At 35.8% G+C, this 25,217-nt stretch overlaps 1 protein-coding gene across 17 annotated transcripts in view; it reads right to left on the bottom strand.

Annotated features, from left to right (window-relative positions):
* MEF2A (myocyte enhancer factor 2A) overlaps positions 1-25,217 on the bottom strand; it is a 204,637-nt gene that overhangs the window by 30,740 nt on the left and 148,680 nt on the right. For 9 of the 17 annotated variants that reach the window (XM_043922289.1, XM_043922303.1, XM_043922304.1 and 6 more), the window contains 3 exons: positions 13,746-13,895; positions 11,429-11,648; positions 10,624-10,683 (listed from right to left, as the gene is read on the bottom strand). In XM_043922289.1, coding sequence (XP_043778224.1) covers positions 10,624-10,683; positions 11,429-11,648; positions 13,746-13,895 — 430 coding nt within the window. Of the gene's footprint in view, positions 1-10,623; positions 10,684-11,428; positions 11,649-13,745; positions 13,896-13,960; positions 14,093-25,217 lie in introns of all 17 variants that reach the window. The other 8 variants (XM_043922294.1, XM_043922292.1, XM_043922300.1 and 5 more) reach the window with 2 other exon arrangements.

The following is a 25,217-nucleotide window of genomic DNA, read 5'->3' on the forward strand; positions in this document are numbered from 1 at the left end:
ACTCAACCCTAATCAACTCCAAGATCTCACTGAGCTCGTTCTATTCCAGTATATTTTTTTCTCTTTCTCTACATGTTTTAGAAAAGTGAAATTGCTGAATTTTGGTGATTTTACTTCATGCTTGATCTTTGAACATAGGCCCAAAGTTAAAGAGTTCCCAAAATCATCTGAATTATAGCATTACCTGAGTATTAAATGAAAATTCTCTCTAGAGAAATTTACTTAGTAAACCATACTCAATAAGCAGACTGCCCCCATGATAAATGTATACAATTTATAGTAAGTGCAAAACTAGCAGGTTTTATTTGGACAACATATATAATATACTCACAAAATCATTTTATAAGAAAAAAAACGAATGCTCTAATTTACTATAATAATTTTATGACTGAAGAGGTACCATGTTGTCAAGGCTGTATCTGTCACCCTGCTTATTTAACTTATACACAGAATACATCATGTGAAATGCCGGGTTGGAAGACTCACAGGCTGGAATCAAGATTGCCGGGAGAAATAGCAACAACTTCAGATAGACAGATACCACTTTAAAAGCAGAAACTGAAGAGGAACTAAAGAACCTAGTGAAAAAGTTAGCTTAAAACTCAACATTAAAAAACTAAGATGGCACCCAGTCCCATCACTTCATAACAAATAGATGGGGGAAAAGTGGAAACAGTGACAAGATTTTATTTTCTTGGGCTCCAAAATCACTGTGGATGGTAACTGCAGTCATGAAATTAAAAGACGCTTGTTCCTTTGAAGAAAAGCTATGACAAACCTAGACACTGCTGCTGCTAAGTCACTTCAGTCATGTCCGACTCTGTGCAACTCCATCCCTGGGATTCTCTAGGCAAGAACACTGGAGTGGGTTGCCATTTCCTTCTCCAATGCATAAAAGTGAAAAGTGAAAGTGAAGTCGCTCTGTCGTGTCAGACTCTTCGCGACCCCATGGACTGCAGCCTACCAGCCTCCTCCATCCATGGGATTTTCCAGGCAAGAGTACTGGAGTGGGGTGCCATTGTCTTCTCCGAAACCCAGACAACAAACAGCATGTTAAAATGCAGAGACGTCCCTTTGCTGACAAAGGTCCGTACAGTTAAAGCTATGCTTTTTCCAGTAGTCATGTACAGGTAGATCATAAAGAAGGCTGAGTGCCAAGGAATTGATGTTTCTGAATTGTGGTGTTGGAGAAGACTCTTGCAAGTCCTCCCTTGGACTGCAAGGAGATCAAACCAGTCAATCCTAAAGGAAATCAACACTGAACATTGATTGGAAGGACTGGTGCTGATGCTGAAACTCCAATACTTTGGCTACCTGATGCAAAGAGCTGACTCAATGGAAAAGACCCTGATGCTAGGAAAGACTGAGGGCAATAGGAGAAGAGGGTGACAGAGGATGAGATGGTTGGATGGTATCATTGACTCAATGGACATCAGTTTGAGCAAACTCCAATAGATAGTGAAGGACAAGGAAGGGTGGTGTGCTGCAGTTCATGGGGTTGCAAAGAGTTGGACAGGACTCAGCAACTCAACAAGAACAACAAAGTTCAAAAACTAGAAAAAACGAGGGAAAACACACATTCCCACTATTCTAACTATTATAATCATTTTAGGTTTCTTCTCCTTTCCATGTATATATTTTTGGCATAGTTTTAAATCACAACTAAAAAGGAACTGAGTTGAAAACTTTACTTAATTTTCGTATGTTGAATATGTTGATATTTTCCTGTTATTCCCTACTAGAAATAAAGTTGCAAGGAACCTCTGCATAATCTGATTGATTTCTTTAGGAGAGATTCTTAGAAATGTGATAACTTACACATTTCTTACACATCTTAGAGGAAAACAGGTGTTTTTATGACTACTGAAACATTTTGTCAATAACTTTCCAAAATGACTGTTACTAATTTGCAATGCTACAAACACATAACAGATCATCAGCTTTACCCACCTTCATCAGCTTTCTATGTCACAGTAAAAAGTGGCAACAGTTGGCAATTACTAAGTGGGGATTTTTGTTTTCATTTTCATTTGAATTTATGATTATTATCAACAATGAACATCCTTTTCAATTTTAAAAATACTAGTTGGGCTTCTTTTTCGCACTGCACATTTAAGTACACTAAACACTTATCTTTTTATCAAATATTACATGTGACTTGTACTTTATCTTCTTCTCTTTTAAATTTTTATTGGAGTATAGTTGCTTTACAATGTGTTAGTTTCTACTGTAGAGCAAAATGAACCCGCTATACATACAAGTCCCTCCTTCTTAGATTTCCTTCCCCTTCAGGTCACCACGGTACATTAAGTAGAGTTCCTGTGCCCTACAGGATGTTCTCATTAGTCTTCCATTTTATACACAGTATCAACAGTGTACATGTGTTAATCCCAAGCCAAACCTCCTGCCCCTTGGTATCCCCAGATTTGCTCTCTACGCCTGTGTCTCTATCTCCTATTTCCTTTCTCTCTTTAGAATGGGAAAAATCTATTCTCTCACATAAGATGACTTGGGGCAAGTGGCTGCAGGCTCCGTGCCTTCAAAGCCCAACATGGAGGACCCACAGTCTTTCCAGCTTTCCACTTTGCCATCCTTGGCTGTTGTTGGCCTATCTTTATACTGACTCGCTTCATGATTTTAAGATTAAGCTGCCTATCAGCTGCCACATGCAGACAGTAACACTCAGACTCAAAAGGCTGCCAAATCTTTGTGAGTGTGAATGTGTGAACTTTTCTTCTCTCGAAACTTCAGAATTAATAGTATAACTACTATACAATACAATTAATAGTACTATATAATGGAGGAGGAGGGAGGCCTGGCATGCTGTGATTCATGGGGTTGCAAAGAGTCGGACATGACTGAGCGACTGAACTGAACTGAATACAATACAATTAATAGTATAACTACTATACAATTGTCTCGTATACTACTATACAATCACATTCTCTTATAGTTTTAAGTATCTCAACAGACGAGATTATAATTATTTTTAACAGCAAAGTGTATTTCTAAAACAGTTAGGCTTTCTCTGGTTTCCTATTTAGCAAGTCTCTCCGTATCCTGAGTTTTGTTGTTGTGTTCAGTCACTAAGTGATATCCCACTCTTAGTGACCCCATGGACTGCAGCACGCCAGGCTTTCCTATCCTTCACTATCTCCTGGAGTTTGCTCAAACTCATGTCCATTGGGTGAGTGATCCCTCCAACCATCTCATTCCTCTGCCACCCACTTCTCCTTATGCTCTCAATCTTTTCCAGCATCAAGGTCTTTTCCAATGAATTGGCCCTTTGCCATCAGGTGGCCAAAATACTGGAGCTTCAGCTTCAGCATCAGTCCTTTCAATGACTATTCAGAGTTTATTCAACACTTAAAAAGTTCAAGGATGCTTCTCCTTTCAATAGGACATGGGCCTGAAGCCTTCCAGCTTTTAGAAACAGACAGAAGACTCCAAAAAAGTTAAAATAAGACTAAGGCAAATGGGGGGTTCACCTGAAAATGTATTATGCATTTGAAAATGACAGGATCAGTAAAACTGATGGGAGTTTAAAGGTAAAGTGAAACCACCTGGAACTGGTCTACCGTAAGTCTCTAAATGTGGACAAATACAATAAGTTATTGCATATTTTAAGTATAAAACATTTGGTTAAACAAGTGACATGTATAATCTCTGCTTACAGTATAGAATAAATATTCTTTTCAATGTTTACATTCTTTTTGTATAAAAACAAAAAATGTCATTTTGTGTGTAAAGAACCAAATTTGACCATATGCTGAGTTACACACACAAGTATACAAATTTCAGAGAATTTAATCATATGGAGGTAAGTACTCTGGTAACAAAACAGTTCAGCTAGAAAACAATGCCCGAAGATAACTACAAAATGCCATGCATTTGGAATTAGGAAATTCACTTTTAATAACCATAGATCAAAAAAGAGGTTATAATGGAAATTAGAAAATAGAAATTAGAATATATTCTGAATTGAACATTGATACAAATATAACACTTCAATAACTTCTGCTCTTATCTTTATAACTTCTAATCTTCTTTAACTTGTTCCTACAGAGATATAGGCTTATTTAGCTCAGGGTTTTCCAGCCTTCTGTTTTAAAAGACAGATTTCTCTTAAAGCACAATTTTATCTATATCTCACATGGGTTTTATAAGCCTTCTGAAATCTGTGGCTTGATGTGTTTGTCAGGTTTGGAAAACTCTCAGTGATTATCTGTTCAAATACTGCTTCTGGCCAATCTTCTCTCTTTTTGCCTACTGGGACTCCAATTTTAACGATGTTACAACTTCTCGCTATACCTTGTAGGTCTTAATCTTCTTTTGAATTATCCATCCTTTAATCTCAAAAATTCTGAATACTGTTCCTGCCTTATCTTTTAATTCACTAAATTCTCCCTTTTGCTTTTACTAAATCTCTTACAAAACCCACTTAATAAGTTTTAAACACTATTACATTTTTTACTTCTAAATGTTCATTTTTAAAGATGCCAGTTATCGGACAAAATTCTTAATCTACTTTTTATTTCCTTGATACAATAAACATTGCTATGTTAAAGTCAAAGTTTGTGTCTACTAATCCCAAACCCTGGAGTTTCTAATAAGTTGGTTCTATTGTCCATTTTTAATGCAGGCTTTCATTTATTTTGTATGCTCCTAACTGTGCTTTTAGTTAGTAATTTGCTTGCATGTTAAGCAGAAATAATAAAGTCTGGGAGGGTATTTTATTTTTTTTATTATTCTACAGGTACCCAAAATGACAAAATGATCTCAATTCGTTTCCAAGGCAAACCACTCAATATCACAGTAATCAAGTCTATGCCCCAATCACTGATGTCAAAGATGAAGTTGAACGATTCTATAAAAACCCACAAGACCTCCTAGAATTAACAACAAAAACAACAAAAATGTCCTTTTCATCATAGGGGACTGCAATGCAAATGTAGAGAGTCGAGAGATGCCTGGAGTAACAGGCAAATTTGGCCTTGGAATACAAAATGAAGCTGAGCAAAAGCTAACAGAGTTTTGCCAACAGCACACACTGGTCATAGCAAACACTCTCATCCAAAACACAAGAGATGACTCCACACATGGACATCACCAGATGGTCAATATAAAAATCAGATTGATTATATTCTTTACAGCCGAAGATGGAGAAGCTCTATACAGTCGGCAAAAACAAAACCTGGAGCTGACTCTGGCTCAGATAATCAGCTCCTTATTGCAAAGTTCAGGCTCAAGCTGAAGAAAGCAGGGAAAACAGCTAGCCCACTCAGGTATGACTTAAATCAAATCTGTTATACAGTGGAGGTGATGAACAGATTCAAGGGACTAGATCTAGTAGACAGAGTGCCTGAAGAACTATTGACAGAGATTTGTAACACTGTACAGGTCATGACCAAAACCATCCCCAAGAAAAAGAAATGCATGATGGCAAAGTAGTTGTCTGGGAGCTAAGAAAAGAAGAGAAAGAAAAGAAGAGCAGCAAAAGACAATGCAGAAAGGGAAAGATATACCCAACTGAATGCAGAGTTCCGGAGAATAGCAAGAAGAGATAAGAAAGTCTTCTTAAGTGAATAATGCAAAGAAATAGAGGAAAACAGTAGAATTGAAAAGACTATAGATCTCTTTAAGAAAATTGGAGATACCAAGGAATATTTCATGCAAGATGGGCACAATAAAGGATAAAAACAACAAGGACCTAACAGAAGAGATTAAGAAGAGGTGGCAAAAACACACAGAATAATGAATACAAAAATAATGATACAAAAAAATGATACACCTTAATGACTAAGGTAACCACAATGGCATGATCACTCACCTAGAGCTGGCTATACAGGACTGTGACATCAAGTGGGCCTTAGGAAGCATTACTACAACCAAAGCTAGTGGAGGTGATGGAATTCCAGCTGAGTTATTTCAAATCCTAAAAGATGATGCTGTTAAAGTGCTGCACTCAGTATGCCAGCAAATGTGGAAAACTCAGCAGTTCCACAGGACTGGAAAACGTCAGCTTTCATCCCAATCCCAAAGAAAGGCAATGCCAAAGAATGTTCAAATTACCATATAATTGCACTCATTTCAAATGCCAGTGAGATTATGCTCAAACTTCAAGCTAAGTTTCAACAGGACATGAACAGAGAACTTCCAGATGTGTAAGCTGAATTTAGAAAAGGCAGAGGAACTAGAGATCAAATTGCTAACATCCTCTGGGTCATAAAAAAGGCAAGGAAACTCCAAAAAAAAAAAAAAACTACTTCTGCTTCACTGACTATGCAAAAGACTTTGACTGTGTGGATCACAACAGTGATATTCCTAAAGAGATGGGAATACCAGACCACCTGACCTGCCTCTTGAGGAATCTGTATGCAGGTCAGGAAGCAACAGTTAGAACTGGACATGGAACAACAGACGTGTTCCAAATAGGAAAAGGAGTACATCAAGGCTGTATCAGAGAAGGAAATGGCAAGCCAGTCCAGTACTCTTGTCTAGAAAAACTCATGGACAGAGGAGCCTGGAAGGCTGCGGTCCATGGGGTCGTTACGAGTTACACACGACTGAGCAACTTCACTTTCACGCATTGGGGAAGGAAATGGCAACCCACTCCAGTGTTCTTGCCTGGAGAATCCCAGGGATGGGGGAACCTGGTGGGCTGCCATCTATGGGGTCACACAGAGTCAGACATGACTGAAGTGACTTAGCAGCAGCAGCAAGGCTGTATACTGTCAGCCTGCTTATTTAACTTATATGCAGAGTATATCATAAGAAATGCTGGGCTGGATGAAGCACAAGCTGGAATCAAGATTGCTGGGAGAAATATCAATAACCTCAGATATGCAGATGACACCACCCTCATGGCAGAAAGTGAAGAACTAAAGAGCCTCTTGATGAAAGTGAAAGAGGAGAGTGAAAAAGTTGGCTTAAAGCTCAACATTCAGAAAACAAGATCATGGCATCTGGTCCCATCACTTCATGACAAATAAGACAGGGAAACTGTGGAAACAGTGGCTGACTTTATTTTGGGGGGCTCCAAAATCACTGCAGATGGTGACTGCAGCCATGAAATTAAAAGACGCTTACTCCTTGGAAGAAAAGCTATGACCAACCTAGACAGCATATTAAAAAGCAGAGACATTACTTTGCCAACAAAGGTCCGTCTAATCAAAGCTTTGGTTTTTCCAGTAGTCATGTACAGATGTGAGAGGTGGACTATAAAGAAAGCTGAGTGTTGGGAGAATTGATGCTCTTGAACTGCGGTGCTGGAGAAGACTCTTGAGAGTCCCTTGGACTGCAAGGAGATTCAATCAGTCCGTCCTAAAGGAAATCAGTCCTGAATATTCACTGGAAGGACTGATGCTGAAGCTGAAACTCTAATACTGTGGCCACCTGATGCAAAGAACTGACTCATTGGAAAACACCCTGATGCTGGGAAAGACTGAAGGCAGGAGGAGAAGGAGATGACACAGGATGAGATGGTTGGATGGCATCACTGACTTGATGGAGACGAGTTTGAGCAAGCTCTGGGGGTTGGTGATGGACAGGGAAGCCTGACTGGCTGCAGTCCATGGGGTCACAAAGTGCTGGACATGACTGAGTGACTGAACTGAATTCTGCAAGATGATTTTTCATTAGGAAAAAAAAAAAGGGTTCTACTGTAATATCACTTTGAATAACCATAGTTTAAAGCATTAGTAAAAATGCTAAACAGGTTAGCATTGTAAAGGCTCTGACAAGTCCTACAGTAAAGAACCTGTTTAGTTTTACTTAGTACAAGGTTTGCCACTCATATAGATAAATAATTCTTTTCATGTAGTTCCAAGAAACATACTTTGAAAAATGTAGATGAGAAATCATATCCACAATTTTTAATATACTTTCTTCTTAATTTCTATGGGAATTTAAAATGTTTAATCTTTACATTAAAAAGATTTCGGGGATAAAATTGAGTTTAAACTATTTTTCCAAACTACTAAACCAAAATGGCATCATTGCTGAAAATAGGCTAAAGTATATCTTCTGACTCTTCTTCACAAAAATTAACACTACTTCTACAATACCTGTGAGAGACCATTTATTGGGGCGGGGGGTGATTTACAGCAAGAAACATGTATGCTATAAGTACTGCACAAAAATAATAACTTCCATTTGGTATCTGGATTAAGTGATGCAATGTGTCTACTTAGTTGAATCTGAATTCTAAGGTGGTACATATTAATAAGCAGTTACAACAAAAACATCACTTAGGATATAAAGCAAACAAGTAGAAAAAGTAGAAATACACCTAGCACAGGTAAAATAGGTATATAAGAGTATGAACCAGTGAGGAATCAAGACATTCAATCTTGATGTGTCATAAAACTGAGGTTATACTGTATTACTGTGTAGTAACAGAAATAAGACTTTCAAGTAACTCACTAAGCAGTTAAAATATCTTAATACTTAAATTTTAAATTAAAAAAAATTCATGTTCACTAACCATCATCATTAATATGATTAATTAACACTATTAGCACTAAACATATTAAAACAGTTGCCTATGAGTGGGGACTGCGGGTGGGAGAGGAGGAAGGGAACAGGAATGGAATAGAAGTATAAAAGGATAAGTGAACAGCATACTGAGAGATGCTGAGATGACGTGCCATAATTTGAAGAGTGTGACTAATGTGACCCTCCAAACCCGAGGGTCTAGAAACTAGGGGAGGAAGCTTACAAAAGAAACATGAATTTAAAAAAGAAATAAAAGTAACAGGATTAGGTAATATGTAAAAGGTCAAATTAAGACGATGACAAAATCTGAGTCTGAAATCATCAAATGGAACACAGAAAACTGAGCAGCAAAGTCTAGATTTACAGTTGCATGGCAGATAAGAAAGAACAGAGAAAAAGCTTTAGGGAAGTATGGACAGTACAAAAACCAAAAATAAAGCAAGAAGAGAATTAAAAGACTTATTTGATAGGAAGGAGAACAATGTTTATCAAGTCAGAGGATGAGAGGAAAAAAAAAGGCAAAGGGAAAACACATTAGAAATCTTCATATAGTTATGAAATAAAAATAATTTTGGAACTAAAACTAAGAACTAGTCAAAATTAATATTAAACAAAATAGAAATTATTGATTCTAGCCTTAAGCAGGCTGGAAAAGTCGAGAGGAGAACAAGATGCATAGTGTTGGGAGAATAATAGCACATAGGAAAATGCAATATAAAAAGAGTATATGGGCATGTAAAGAACTAAAATAGAGTTGAAAAGAAACTATAAATATTAGGAAATACAGTTACAAAGATAGCAGTCCTAATGTATAATTGGTAAGACCTTTATGAATTTCTCCACATTTAATTATCTGTTAAAAAAGATCCTACAACAGGTCCTATATATTTGAGTCCATTAAAACAGCAATTAATACAGAGGCAGAAACAATTAGGCATTTATTCCTACTTTAGGTCACTATATGTTCTGTAACTCTCATTAAATAATGTCTGTTTCTTTCTTTCTCATCATTTTAAATTAAGTTATTCAATCATCAAAATTTTCTTAAGGCAGAAAAGTAGAAGTTGCTCAGTCGTGTCCGACTCTTTGCAACCCCATGGACTACACAGTCCATGGAATTCTCCAGGCCAGAATGCTGGAGTGGGTAGCCTTTCTGTTCTCCAGAGGATCTTCCCAACCCAGGGGTGGAACCCAGGTCTCCCACATTGCAGGTGGATTCTTTACCAGCTGAGTCACAAGGGAAGCAGCTCCTCACATTTTTGGAATAAGTGGGTTGAACATATGTAATAGGGAATTTTTCCTTTAAGTGATCTGTTTTCAGATGTCTCTCTGAACACACAATACCTAAAAGAGGAAGGGAATTCCTTCCCTTGCTTTCAGATAAAAATGAAGGTAACTGGGATTATCCTAGATGAAGAGACCAACACAACTAAATCTGATGGTAACCCAAAATAATAGTTATTCCTGTGGCTCTATGACATATATGCCATGTTTCTGTAATGTTAAGATCATAATCTATCTTTACCAGGATTTCAGGGCTGGGCAGACACATTTATGAAATTTTTAAACTGCAAGTCATCTTGGAAGGGGTTCCAAAGCAAAAGAGAATCTGGCAGCAACCACGACAAAACGTGAATGCTCCACATGTGACGATCCTTTGAAGACAGACTTCTTAATTAGGCCCACTATTTCTTCCTATGGCAATCTCCCTGAAAACATTTCACACAATTGTAAAATACAGCGGTCTGCTAACAGTCTGATTTTGGTAGGGACAGGTGACACAGAAAGCTTCTCCTTAAGAAATTATCTTAGTGTAAAAACTGTATTAAGGCAATTTAGTCTTTAGAAAAGAACAATGTCTGCTATGAAGGAGGCATTCAATAAATATTTATTGAATGAATAAGTGAATGTAAGGCCAAGGTATGAGGAATAACACAGGGCTATCAAAAACTCTTAAGTATTAGTGAAAGCAATAACTAAACAAATCATAAAGTGTCATGGTCTACTCTAGTCATTTATCCCATATTTTCCTCTTCACTTTGTAGAAACCCTTGTTTGAGGGACAGTATTCCTTTTATCTCAGATAAGACAGATGCCAACAAAGTGAAGCAGTAGGAATTCACTCACCCACTGGGCTGCTTCCAGCTCCATTTGGCACTGTGAGGTCTGAAGTGCTCAACATCCCACCTAACAACATTACAGAGACAGGAGAGAGGGCAAGGAGTGAATGTGAATTGCTTCTCCTTATCTGAATGAGAATGAATTGACCAGAGGTACCCTCACTTCATTCCTAAAAAACATGAAAATAAAAACTAGCCCAGTCTTAACTCAGCATTATGATGTAGTCTAATATATAGGCACTCATCTATCAAGCTCTGGATATGTCTGCCGTCTTCTGACTCGATACCAAATAAGTACATATTGACAAGAATGGAGGCAGTGCTAATGGAGTGCTATAAAATCTAGGAATAATGGGAGAGGAGATATTGCATTATACACAGAGATGCAGTAAATGCACCTCAAGTTTCTGAGTTAATGAACAAATCAGGCAGAGGTGGATGCAGAAAATGCTCTCCTTCTAAGTGAGTCTATCTCTCCATTTATTTTTTTAACACAACTGGATCAGAATCAATTTTTAATCTTTATGATATCCTAAATAAATTTTCTGCCTGTCTAGGTTTGGCGTCCCCATGATATGGAAAGCTTATTTTCCAAAATAGGCAGGTTCTCTATTCGTTCCACAATACCTGTAAAATGCTACAGCCACAGACTTTCAAAAAAAAAAATACTTTAAAATGGGGGCAATTATGTAGTAGTGACTCTTGCTCATCAAAGCAACAACATTAAAAGTAGCAGAATAAGAAACTGTTCATATTAGCAATTAATTTTTTCATTCTTTTAAACAATCAGAAGAATAAGTATCAGTACATACCTGCACTGCCAGTACTTGGTGGTCTCTGAGGAGCTCCAGGGGATACATTTCTATGTAATGTGGCTTGAGGTGGAGAGAGCATGCTTGTATCTGCTAATGCTGAGCTGGCTGCCAAAGATGGGGACACAAGTGAACTCCCTGGGTTAGTGTAGGACAAAGCACTGGGGCTGGTCACAGGGACTGTGACAGACATTGAGAAATTCTGAGGTGGCAAACCGGGCTGTAAATAAAGAACAAGGAAGAGAAAACTGTTAGTTTCATTTTCATCTAATTAAATTTAATAATTTATGCACTTTAATTTGGTAAGGTAACACCAATTACTAAAAGAGGATGGAGGTAAGTTCTTAAAATATATTTGCAGGTTTAAGTTATTTTCTTTACAATTATATGAGAATGTTTAACATGAACATTTTCAATTTCAATTTTTATACAGTAATACATATATGCTAGTATAATATGTACATTATATATTTCAAATATTCATAGAGATGAAAATGAAAGGCCAAAACCTGATATTAAAGATGTGCTGTCCAAATTAAGATATTATAAATACATCATTGTTACCAAGAAAGCATAAATTAGCACTTACATAAATGCAAATCAGTTTAGTAACATTACACTTCAGTTGGGAGATTCCAAATGTAACAAAAGAGAGAAAGGATGTACACATATTATAAACTTCATACATCAAATCTGCCCTGGTCTGATTTAATTCACTAACCTTCTTAATGGACAAAACTAAAAAAAAAAAAAGGCCAAATTTTATATATATATATATATATAACAATGCAACGAGTGTAATAAAAATGCAAAAAAGGAAAAAAAACTTAAGCAAAATTAACTACTGACAAGTTATCTTTAAATGTATAAAGATTAAATTACAAAGTTATGTTATTTTATTTCCCTCCAAAATAAACCATGGTCCCTTAAGAACAGTATTTTCTATTTTCCTCTTTCATTTCCTCCATAGGCCACTTATAATATACTTGTTAACCATGATAAATATAACAATCCTCTTTATAATTTGAGAGAAAATAAAAAACTTTCCTCTCCCTACATTTTAAAACAGTAATTTCCAAATTAAGGTAACACTGATAATTCAAAGTTGAAAGAGTATAAATAATTAAGTACTTTATTCGATAAGTTTATTTCAGGAAGAAAATTATAACTCATTAAAAGATACAGAACAATAGATACATGATAAAAAATTTTTAAAGCTAAAGCAATTTTATTTATAAATGGTTTTGCAGCTTAACGTTATCTGCAAGGTCACCAACATCCATATGAGGTCAAAAGGAATTTTACTTTATTTTTTCTGTTGCTATGTTTCTTAAGAAGGGTATTACCACAAAAATATCTCCTTAAATCTGTTGTCCATGGGCTTCTTCAGGCTATTTTGAAGAAATAATCCATAATACATACTTTAGGGCATAGTTTTAAGAGAATTAACTCTGGTAGTGAAATAAATAGCAGTGGCACCAATTTATTCATGAAGCCTACAATGCGTATATAGTGTTAGAAAAATTAGATCAAGATTAATTGTCTTAAGCAACTCTTGCCAATGGAGCTTCAGTAAGAACTCTTTGAACTATCAAAAAAGCACTGTTTTACCATTAGATGTGTGAGCATGGAAAATTTTTAAAGTAACTATTTGTTTTGAAACCAGTTTAAGAACACTGCTTCCTTAAATTAAAATCAGGTCTAGGCGCTCTTCCTTAACACCTACAGTGCAAGAAAAGAACAGGAATTTGGAGTTACTGTCAACAAGTTGTTTTGGGACACTTACAAAGAGTCAAACAGTAAGCTACTATTATAGCAACTATATAAAATGATTAAAAATAATTTTGAAGCACCAAATTATATAATAAAATGTAGCCATTTTATATTTTATAGTCTCAAAATCTACTTAAGTCCATATAATATTTTAAAAGTCATCAGAGGGAGAGGGAAGTCTCAAATGCATCCTTATATTTAAAATCATGGGAATTTAAAGCTGGAAGGGACCTTAAAAAATTATGTGAGCCAATTCATTCACTTTACAGATGAGAAAATTGGAATCTAGGCTGTTTAGATGCCCTATTCAAAAGTAAGGAGATAGTAGCAGAGCCCGGATTAGGATGTTTTCTCTTCACTTCTACATTTAAGACACTGAAGATGTACTACTGTTAAGATTTCTGCAATTTTATCTTGAAGTTCTATAAATCCAAAAGAAATTAATACCCCCCCCCTTCTACTTAATGCTGTCATTACCCACTGTGAAAACAAACAAGAGGTGTGGTCAGTCTCTTCATGCACAAGATAAAAGCACAAACCATACTTTAGTACTCACTGCGATTTTATGATTCCGCATCATATTATCAAATTCCTCATTAATTTTTTTATATTTTTCTTCTGTATGTGGAGTTAGCACATAGGAAGTATCAGGGTCTGGGCTGTCGCACCCTCTGTGTTCCTTCTTGTTCAGAGCCTAAATAATGAAGTTAACAAAAAGGATCAACAAATAAAAAGTAGAGGTAAAGTAAAAGTACTTACAGGGCCTCGTTTGAAAATAAAATCACTATCTTCATTTAGTTTGCTGAATCTGTCCTCCGAGAGTGGACTGTGCTCAAAGTAATCGTCAGCATCAGGGCTCTCACAACCATTAAGGCCTTTTTTTCTTAAAGTCTGAAATACAATTGGAAAATTCACACACAAATGATACTAACTTGCCATGAGTCTTTTTTGTAAAAATTAAGTAAGAGAGCACAGACTGAATGAACTGAGTAATACAAGAGCCACTGAAATGGTTTTAAATGATCACAAGTGTACTGTAATTCTTCAAATAAGGTAATCCTTATACATACGCAAAATTATGTTCCCATTATACATGAAGAGAAAAGGAGTATTTCCATATTTGGATTCTTCCTTTCCAAACTTCCTAGAGAATACTAAATTACTCACTGCTCTGATAGTTACAATCTAAATCTGATTACAGCCTGATCAACATGTCTGATAGGATCAATGAGATCCCAAAATATAAATATATCAAAATGATATTTTGAGAAGTTATTGCAGCATCTTTATGAACATTACTTCATCTACCAACATTCCTTTCTGCCTGAGAGTTTATCCCATTCACCAGAAAGAATACACATGATATCCCAATAATTTCATCCCTAATTTGTTCTTAAATCCTTTGATTTTCCTGCCAATGCAGGAGATGTAAGAGATGTGGGTTCAATTCCTGGGTTAGGAAGATTCCCCTGGATGAGGAAATAGCAACACACTCCAGTATTCTTAGGGCTTCTCTCATAGCTCTGTTGGTAAAGAATCTGCCTGCAATGCAGGAGAATCCTGGTTCAATCCCTGGGTCAGGAAGATCCGATGGAGAAAGGATAGGCTACCCACTCCGGTATTCTTGGGCTTCCCTTGTGGCTCAGCTGGTAAAGAATCTGCATGCAATGCAGGAGACCTGGATTCGATCCCTGGGTTGGGAAGATCCCCTGGAGAAGGGAAAGGCTACCCACTTCAGCACTCTGGCCTGGAGAATTCCACGGACTATAGAATCCATGGGGTTGCAAAGAGTCGGACACGACTGAGCGACTTTCACTTTCCAGTATTATTCCCTGGAGGATCCATGGACAGAGGAACCTGGAGTTCTACAGTCCATGTGGTCACAAAGAGTTGGACACGACTGAGGCAACTTAGCATGCACGCACACTGATTTTCCTACATAACTCTAAAGTATAAAAACTCAAATACTTATTTATGTATGATAGCAATGACTCTTTCCTACACAGAATGTACGTATTAGTGACTTCACAAATCTTTAAATTCTGTGATAAAAACTAATTCAGCATGATCTTTCCCACCCTTTGCTAGCTCTTTCTATAGAGCTCCTTCATGGATTAATTTAATCTACTGAATTGGCTTTCTGGAGAATTTTTTGAATGTCCTGGACCATATTGATTATTTTTCTGTTTTCTTACGTTAGGACAAAAATATAGTGAACAGTTATTATTATTTTTTTCATATCGCATTTTTCTAATTAAATCATCACAAAATGACTTGTTTAGTTAAAAGAATACACTTAAAACCAAGGGCTTAATAATCTATAAAATATTAATTTACTTCCAGAATGTCTAAATTTTAAAAAAATCATCATGGGTCTTATAGAGTTTTTTTTAAAGTAGATTTTTGAGCTCAACAACTTAGATAGCTTTTAGATTTGCTGATTTTCAAGCCAACCACAGAAATTTTCAGATGTAAAATTTTTCCAAGTAGGCCTACCAACTTAGCCTAAGAAATATTTGAACAACAGACTAACACTAGATGAATGCATTTGTACTGTAAATGATTATTTATGTTAATTTAAGGTATATTTTAAATTAATTCATAATAATGGATCTTGGTATCCTTTCAAACATGATTTATAATAACTGTGAATGCTATTTTAATTCTTCTTTTCTTGAAAATAGTAAAAGATAAACACACAATACATTAAGATATGAGAATTTTTTAAAAATTTATCTGGTCTATTTTAAAATTTCACTTTATTCAATTTGATGCTTAAAGAATCAGAAGTAATCATTGGGATATCTATGTTAGCTGTTCAAATTTCTTGGCATGCACTGGGAATCCCACCCACAATGCCTCAAACTTCCACAACACATCACTAAACATGAGCAGACAGCATACACCACACCTATTTCCCCAAAACTGGCCTCAAGGCTCTAAGTTATATATGTGGGTCTAAGTAATCACTGAACTTTTATGTATACATAGTCATAAAATAAGTCCTGTTGTTTGTAACTAAAAGGTGAAGATATATCCTGGCCCATTCATAGTAGCAAGTTCTGCCTGCCAAAGCTCCACACTTGGAGGAGCTATCATCAAGGAAGATGTTAACAATCAGAATATTGAAACACAATGAACTCTTATAACCAACACAGCTATAGAAAGAGAACAAGTATAGTAGATGCCTATATACAGATTTTATCACGAAGTTGATTTATTCTACTCTGAAATCTCCAGATATTTTCCCCTCATATTCCTATATCTTAAGGTTAGGTAATTCACAGTCTTGCTCTTCTACTAACAACAATCACCCAAATGTGTCTCTCTGAACATTTTCAAATTACAGAAGAAAAGGAATATGGTTTTTGTTTAATAATCACACACTTTTGTCCTACAAGAGTAGGGTTAATCCTACTTGTACTAATGAGGAAGAAAAGCATTCTGGTATCTCCAGTTCTGCAAGCCTTCACTTCAGATGGGGTTCCTGTCATGATGAGAGAATTCAAGAGGCTGTATCAGCTCTACAGATAAGCTCATGTACCTCTGTTGGATATCCAACTTGGGTTTTATCACTAGAGCATGAAGAGTTGTTTTGAGGATCCAACTACCATAAAAAGACCTTTTCTGTCTTCTTTATCAATACCACATAGCATAATAGTAAAAATTTCTCCTGTGTCACTGGTACTAACAAGTGGAATGCTGGTATCTATTAACAAGGCCAGGTGAGGCATATAAGAAACAGGCTAGCTTCAGCTTTCTTACATGCTGCAAGTTAGCCACAATAAAAACACTTGTTCAATGAAGAAAACACAACCTGAAAGGTCACCATTAGGGGGGAGTCTGCTTTTAAGTGGGAAAATTCAAGAATATTAACACTGTGTACTCTCTATAGTTATTACTGAAGATAATAATGTTCCATATTCTTAAGTAAGCAAGATTTTAAAAGTACTTTATTCTTGTACATGTGATTGACAATTTTTCAGGCCATTATGGCAAAACTTAAGGGGAAGACTCTATTGTGCCAGAATAATTTGATATTTCAGGGGTATACACCACTTAAGTTAATGTATCCTATTTGCTTTTCTTAAATGACTGTATTCTGAAATATAGATTATGAATTGCTAAAGGGCTCAATGGGTGATGAAAAATTAAATTATTAATCAATTTAAGCTGTCTTGATACAATCTGCTGTGTCTTTATATCGGTGTTCCAAATATATCTAAAGAGTCTAACTAGAAACATTATTTACATGAAATCACAAAATTAGCGTACCTACAAATTTCATCAGTCCATTTCTACAGAAGACAGACATTTTACTTTTGGAGTGTCACTTAAACACCTTTAAAAAAACAAACTTTCTACTTGTCACAACAAAGTTAAATTCTATTATGATTTTAATAGCTTTTCTTTTTGTGATGTTGGGGAATTTTATGTAGGTTTTAAATAATGAATACCCTTAGAAAACATTTACTTTCAATATTCGTTACATAAAGACAGAATGTAAAAATTTCTTAAATGGATGAAAAAATAATTGCTAAGTGTCCTTAATTTAAAGCAATACATTCAATTAGGACACATCCTTCCAGGTTATCTGATTCACTGTGGTTCGTGCTGGTCTTCAAGCTCTTTTACCACTCTGCAGAATCAGAAGCTTATCTGTAGAAAGCTGAGAGTAATACAAATAATTACTGTTTATAGACATACAAATAGATTCTGTCTGCAGGAGGGCTCAACTGACCTCTTTTCTCACTGAGGAAGAGAGGTCAGTTTTGCATCTATGAAGAAAATTCATTTTGCCTTCTTGATGAGTGAGAGTGTTACTCACTCAGTAGCGTTCAACTCTGCGACTGTAGCCCACCAGACTCCTCTCTCCACTGGAATTCTCCAGGCAAGAAAGTAGTCATTCCCTTCTCCAGGGGATCTTCCCAGCCCAGGGACTGAATCTGGGTCCCCTGCATTGCAGGTGGATTCTTAACTGTCTGAACCACCTGAAAAGCTTCCAGATGGGCTTATGCACTTGTCTTTGGCTTTACCTTTGGATTTACCTTTAACCAGTTGCAACATTTTTTCTGCTCCCTCAGAAATTAGTAAGTAAAACTCTTGACATGTTCATTATATAGCCGAGAGCCATGATTTTACCTTTTTCTGGAGAAAAAACAAAAAAACCTGTTTAACAGTTTTAAGAGTGAAATCACCCTTGACTCATGATTCACAGCAGATCCAAATGCAGGGGAAAGAGCTTGGTCTTTTTAGAACTTAGTACTGGACTAAGTATTAATTTTTTAAAAGAAAAAACAATGTGCTGTTAAAATTTTTGAAAATACTTGATTATCTAATTAATAACCTGTATTAATTTATTATGGTATCAACAATTAACATAATTATGATCAGAGAAGGAGTATCAGATTTCAGTTCTCTTATTCAAGAAATTAAGGAGAATAATCCTTAATTTTTGTGACAATTCATAAATGAAATTATTATTCATACTACAGTATTAAGAGTGTAATCATCTAAAACTGCAAACCACAGACTGTCTCGAAACAGGGTTCCTTCTCCATCTGAAGCTAACGAGGCACAAAGTAAAATTCAAGCTATTGGGAAAAGAGTAGAAAAGTGTTTTGCCTATAAGCATTTCCAGGGAGAAGGAATCCCTATACCATATCTAAACTTTCCAAACAGGATATGCCCAAATTAAACTTACAAGTAAGAGGATGTTTTCTTTTCAGTTTTGGTATTAATTAAATCAGTTTTATTGAATTGAAGAGTAACTTGAAGCTCACTTTATAGTTGGATGAAAGTAATGATTTTATACCTTCTTCCAAATCTGTTCTGAAACTTTGAAGAACTATACACCCAAGTGACTAATGCACATTTTCATTTGGATATTTGGCTAATATCACTATTTCAATTTAATCAAGATGGAATTCATTATCTTTTATCAAGTATCAATAGATCTCCTCTTTGGACTTAGAAGTCAGTCAACACAGCAAGCAATCTCGCTGTTCACTTTGCTCTCTCCCCACATTAACATGGAATTCCAAATTTTGTAGATATTTTATTCCATTTCTATTGCCACCAGACTCATGCAGGCCTGTGCTGCTTTATATCTGGACTCTTACTATACCTTCCTTCACTTCTCTTTCTTCTAATTTTCCCTATAAATTGTTACAGATTCAGTTCTCTTCCATATCACTTTGTATTTGTCACCCGTGTTTTAAATATTTGATGGCTCTCGGTGATATAAAAGCAGTACTCTCTCAGCTTTTTAGATTATCCCACCCCACCTGTAAACATATTTCATGCACAGCCCCCAATATATGCATACACTGAAAAAATTATAAGCATGAATGACTGTCAATCTTTTAAAATAGTAACAAACATATCTTGGGATAAAATATAATTCCTATTATTTTCTCCCTGAACCCCAGTAGTTTTATACATCTTACATCCCTCCTGAAATAACAAATGTGAAGTACAAAATCAAAATTCCTTAGCCTAACTGCAAGTTACCTAAAAGCCTACCTTTCTTTCCTTTCCCATTTTTATGCTCCCTGAAACTTCTGACCCAGCCAGAGTAGTCAAAATTATTGTCCTCCTTACAGTCATAAAAATCCCTCACTGATGTCACCCCACTTGCTTGAAACCCTGTCTTCTCTCTTATCTGTATGACTATCTTATAGCTCACTGTAGCCTAGTTTGAACTGCTTTTTTCCATGAAACTTTCTTTCCCCACTGCTTCATACGCTGAAATTTTAAGAGCACTTACTCTTTAGAGCATTCATGTAACATATGCAACATTGTGTTTACTTATCTTCTGCATATTTTCTGTATTCTTCAACTAATGTATGAACATTCAAAGACTGAAGTCTAGACTGCTTTACATTTTCAGAATCTTTAGACAAGGTGCCACACACACATGAAATATGTATTTATTAATACTTGCACAATGAAAAACACATTGCAAAGGAGAGACCAGGATGATGTGATGTTACTTCAGATGTTTTCTAAAACATAAAGTTATGAATTTGTTATATTTAAACAACAATATAAGGCAACTCAGAGACATTAATTTGTACTAGGTTGATCCACAGAAATTGTTGACAGCTGACTGCATTTGAACCACAAAAATACAATTTTATACGTGTAATTTCATATGTAAGTTCAACTAATAACAACCTAGACTCTGAAAGCTGCTGGGACTCTCCAGTGGGCTTTTGGATACGAAAGATTGGAACTGGTAGTGCAAGAAGACCTCTCATTTTAAGTGTACATTTAGCTATAATCAACTAACAGCCCAAAGTTCTTATTTTGGATCTTATGTTGAACAAAGAAGGCTGAAGAATAAACCAAGAAGTCTAAAAATAAAAAGTCATACTTTGCTTAAATAAGAGAAACTCTATGTCGTCTACAGAGGATCAACCCAGTTAAAAAAAATTATGTTAGCACTGAGACAAAGGTTCACAGTTCACTAAATCTTTTATCCTACTGAGAAAGCATCAGCAGTATCATAATTTAAGTTTCTTAAAATTTGGGAATTATGTTCTGGTTACAAAAATGGCTAATTGGATAAGAACCTAGAACATCAATTGGTTTTACATGAAGACCATAAGCTGTGCCTTCAGGAGAGTCGTCTGGCAAACTAGCCATGGTGGCAGAGATGAGGGACCATGGAAACTTTGAGACAGAGTTCCTCTTCAGGCCTTAAGGAAGCCAGGTGCTTCCTTTCAGCCTTGGGTGCCATCTGCCTATATTTTTCCAATAAATTCTTCTTTAGTTAGAGCCACTTTAAATGAATTCCTATTCTTTATAATCAAAGAGCCTTCATGAAAAAAACTGTCACAATTCTTTGAGTCATTAGTTAATAGTCTCCTTACCTAAGTCATCTAAGTCTCCTAAGCAAGTCTGGCTAATGCCTCCACAACTGAGACCAGAAAAGATCCCAAAGTTGGAAAAGCTGACTCAAATAATGGCATATACACCAACAAAGATCTTTAAAGTCACATGTTCTACTGTTCTACTTATAAAGTATTCACAACCTTATCTTTCAAGTTCAAAGAAAACACTTTTAGAATTCTGGGTATATAAAACACTATTTGGCTGGCCCTGAACATTTGCTTCTCACTTTCTGGTCTACTTTACTGAATCTGCTGGCAAAACTGAAGACAGCAAAAATAAGGGAAGAGCAAAAAGGAGATAAGAAACCAGGAAAAAGAAACCTGAGGAGGCAAGAAAATGCTGTTTAAGACTTTTTTCTAGATATCTCAGTTTTTTTTTAAAACACAACAGAAACATATTTCAAAAAGGATTATAAATTAGGCAGAGGCAGCTAATTTTAAATAGATTTCTTTTTGCTTATAATCTTTCATCCGCAAAAAATAACTTTTAAAATTTCACACATAATAAAAATAACATTTATTCTCCATGGAAATTATATATACAATGCAGATATATATAAAATATATACGCCCTAATACATACATACACACTATAATCTTTGGTGTTTGTTCACAGAATGAAGAAATCTAGGACTCAGGATATTGTTCATTGTAAATATATTTAAATAAACATTTAAATCATGTGGAATCTGAAATAAAAACTGATAAAAATCCCAGAGGACTGGTATTTTCTGGAATTTTTAGATGATAATGAATTTTGGATTCAGGAGTCTATACTGCCTGTTTACCAGAGCCCATGTCAGATAAGATTGTATTTTTAACTACCATCAACCAAGAACTGAAAATATTCTTTGACACACACTCAATTTTATAATGATAACTGTCAAATTCCATTCCAAAGTAGTAATAATCATAGCACCTAGAAGTGAAACTAGGGAATTAAAAGTACTCAAAAGGTATATAGACATAGTTTAAAAATGCACGATGAGCTCATCAATTATACCAATCCACAACATTATCACCCACCTTAAATCACATTTCAGTGAAACAACTAAGCAACTCCATAAACACTGGCTGAATGGATAATTTGTCACCTCCAGCATAAAGAATAAATGAGTGCTTAAAATTATGGAATGATGTCTTAAGTCCCAAGGAACTTAAACTAGATTTTAGAACTTTTTTTAATGTGAAAAGTTCTCCTTTTTTCCATTTTTAATAACTGTTTCCAATTCTGAAAGATACTTATTCTTCCTAGACACTTTGAAAACAAAAACGTTTTTTAAAAACTGGACATAATACATTAAAGGGCTTCCGTCATAGCTCAGTCAGTAAAAGAATCTGCCTACAGTAAAGAAGACCTGGGTTTGATTCCTGGGTCTGCAAGATCCCCTGGAGAAGGGAATGGCAACCCACTCCAGTATTCTTGCCTGGAGAATCTCATGGACAGAGGAGGCTGGCAGGCTACAGAACATGGAGTCGCCAAAAGTCGGACACGACTTAGTGACTAAACCACCACCAATAGAGGGTGCATCAAAATTTATATAAAATTCAACAATTACAAAGTGAACAACAGTAATTCTAATCAGGTCAAAAAATACACTAGAACCAGAACCCTATATATCTCCTCCAATCACATAACCCTCCCCTCTCTCCTCCATATACGATCCTAAGTCTGTGGTGTCAACTTCCTTTACTTTTATCATAGGTTTACGATATACATCCCTCCAACTATAACTGGCTTCCCCAGTGGCTCACTGGTAAAGAGTCCGTCTGCCAAAGCAGGAGACACAGATTGAATCCCTGGGTCAGGAAGATGCCCTGGAGAAGGAAATGGCAACCCACTCCAGTATTCTTGTCTGGAGAATCCCATGGACAGAGGAGCCTGGTAGGTTCATGGGGTTGCAAAGAGTTGGACATAACTTAGTGACTGAGCATGCATATACTTCTAAATATTATGTGAACGGAATATATGCACTGTATTATTTTGTCTGTTCTCCTTCAATACACTTGACGTTTAGGGTTGCAGGTAGTTACAGCTTGAACATTTTTATTGAATATTGTACTATATTATATGGCAGAAAGCTTTATCCATTCTATTACAGATAGACATTGAAGTTGCTTCAACCTATTAGCTATTATGAAAATGGAGCTATGAGCATTTTTGCAGACATAGTTTACCACATATCTGCACACACTTCTCCAAGGTATATTCTTAAGAGCAGAACTGTTAGTTCATAAAATGATATCCTCACACTAGGTAATGCAGAACAATTTTTTAAAGTAGTTGTATCAACGTATTCTACCAGCAATGAAGATTTAACTTGCTTTCCCTTCATTCCCAAGAAAATGAAGCACATTTCAAAATTACTGGCCATTTGGATTTTCTCTGTTGTGAGGTGCCAAGTGTTCCAGGACTTTGCCAATTTTCTATTGAGCTGTCTTTTTCTTATCGCTTCACAGTCATTCTTTTACTTGTAATCAACTTAAGTTCTTTGCCACTTTTACGTACTGCTGAAAAAAAATCCTTTCCTATTCTGTGACATGTTTAACACTTGTCTTTGGATGAAAACAGGTTCTTAATAAAATCAAATTTATTCACTTTTCCTTTACAATTATCCTTTATGGTAGTAATGTTTATGTCTTGTATAAGAACTCCTTCCCTACCTCAAAATCACGAACATATTCTCCTACATTATATCCCAGAAGTGTTACAATTCTGCCTTTCACATTTAGGTCGAAAATACTTCAGAATGTCAATTTTGTATAAGATACAAGGTAGGTTCAGTCTCACAGTTTCCCATATACATGTATCCAACTGTCCCAGCACCACTGCTTACAGAGGTGGTTCTTCCCCACTTTGACTTGCAATACCACATTATGCACACGGTTCTGTTCAGCTACTGCTTCACTGATCTATTTGGTATTTGTGCCAATGCCACATTACTACAGCTAAAAAGTCAGTCTCAATATACTGTAATACAAAGCTTCTCATCTTGCTATTCTTCAGAGTATCTTCTTATCCCCTTGAATTTCCCTATATATTTAAGATCAGTTTTTGAATTCTTGAAAAAATTAATTCCTTGGGATCTTGACTGGCATTTCCTTGACTCTATATGGATTATTCATGTAGCATAGACATATTAAAACTTCCAGTCCACAATAATAGGATACTCTGTTAAGTCAATCCTGCATTCCTGGGATAAATCCAACTTACTCACAACTTACTTTTATATACTGTTGGATTTATTTCTGTATTAGTTAGCATACATGATGTTGGATGCTTTAACACACACATATCTCAGTGCCCTAAAACAATGAAAGTTTCTTATTCATACAAAAGCTAGTGAGGATGTTTATCTCAGAGAGCCTTGGGTGAGATTATTCAGAGCCTGTTTATCTTTTGGTTCCACATGGGATCTCAAGAGTTTCCATCTGGATTCTCTGCAGCTGGCTGACAAAATGAGGAGACAGAGTATGAAGATCATGTGGCAGGTATTCTACAGGTCAGACCTGGAAGTAGAATGAGTCATTTATTTCTATTTATATTCAACCGGCTAACTCACACACATGACCACTCCAAAGCAAGGAAGGCTAATAGAGTCTAGATGTGTGCTCAAGCAATGGAGAAAACAACTCAATGTGAAAATAAAAATATCTCTGATAGAGAAGTTGTGAACTCAACAAAGTAAATATTATGAGTTGTGAATTTACGTTCAATGACGATGACTTCTGATTCTTCCTTTTAGAACTCATGTTGTTTAGCTATCAAGGTTAGACTGGTTTCATAGGAGAGTTCCCTCTTTTTCTATTCTCTGGAACAGTTTGTGAAATATTAGCATTATTTCTTTAAAAATTTACTATTACTTCTTACAAAGCCATCTGGATTTGGAGTTTTTTTGTGAAAAACTTGACAGTAAGACTATTCAGATTTTCTGGATCTATCGTGATTCCATTTTGTTAAATTACATTTTTCTGGAAATTTATCCACTGAGTCAAAATTTTGAGACACAATGGAATTGTGAGATTATACATGCTTTAAAAAGTGTATTAAAATACCTGTCGAGTAGAAAACTAAATGCTACCTTTGTGATCATCCAGTTCACTGCCTACCTTTATAG

This window comes from Cervus elaphus, chromosome 13 (assembly GCF_910594005.1).
Source record: "Cervus elaphus chromosome 13, mCerEla1.1, whole genome shotgun sequence".
In the NCBI taxonomy this organism is placed as follows: domain Eukaryota; kingdom Metazoa; phylum Chordata; class Mammalia; order Artiodactyla; family Cervidae; genus Cervus; species Cervus elaphus.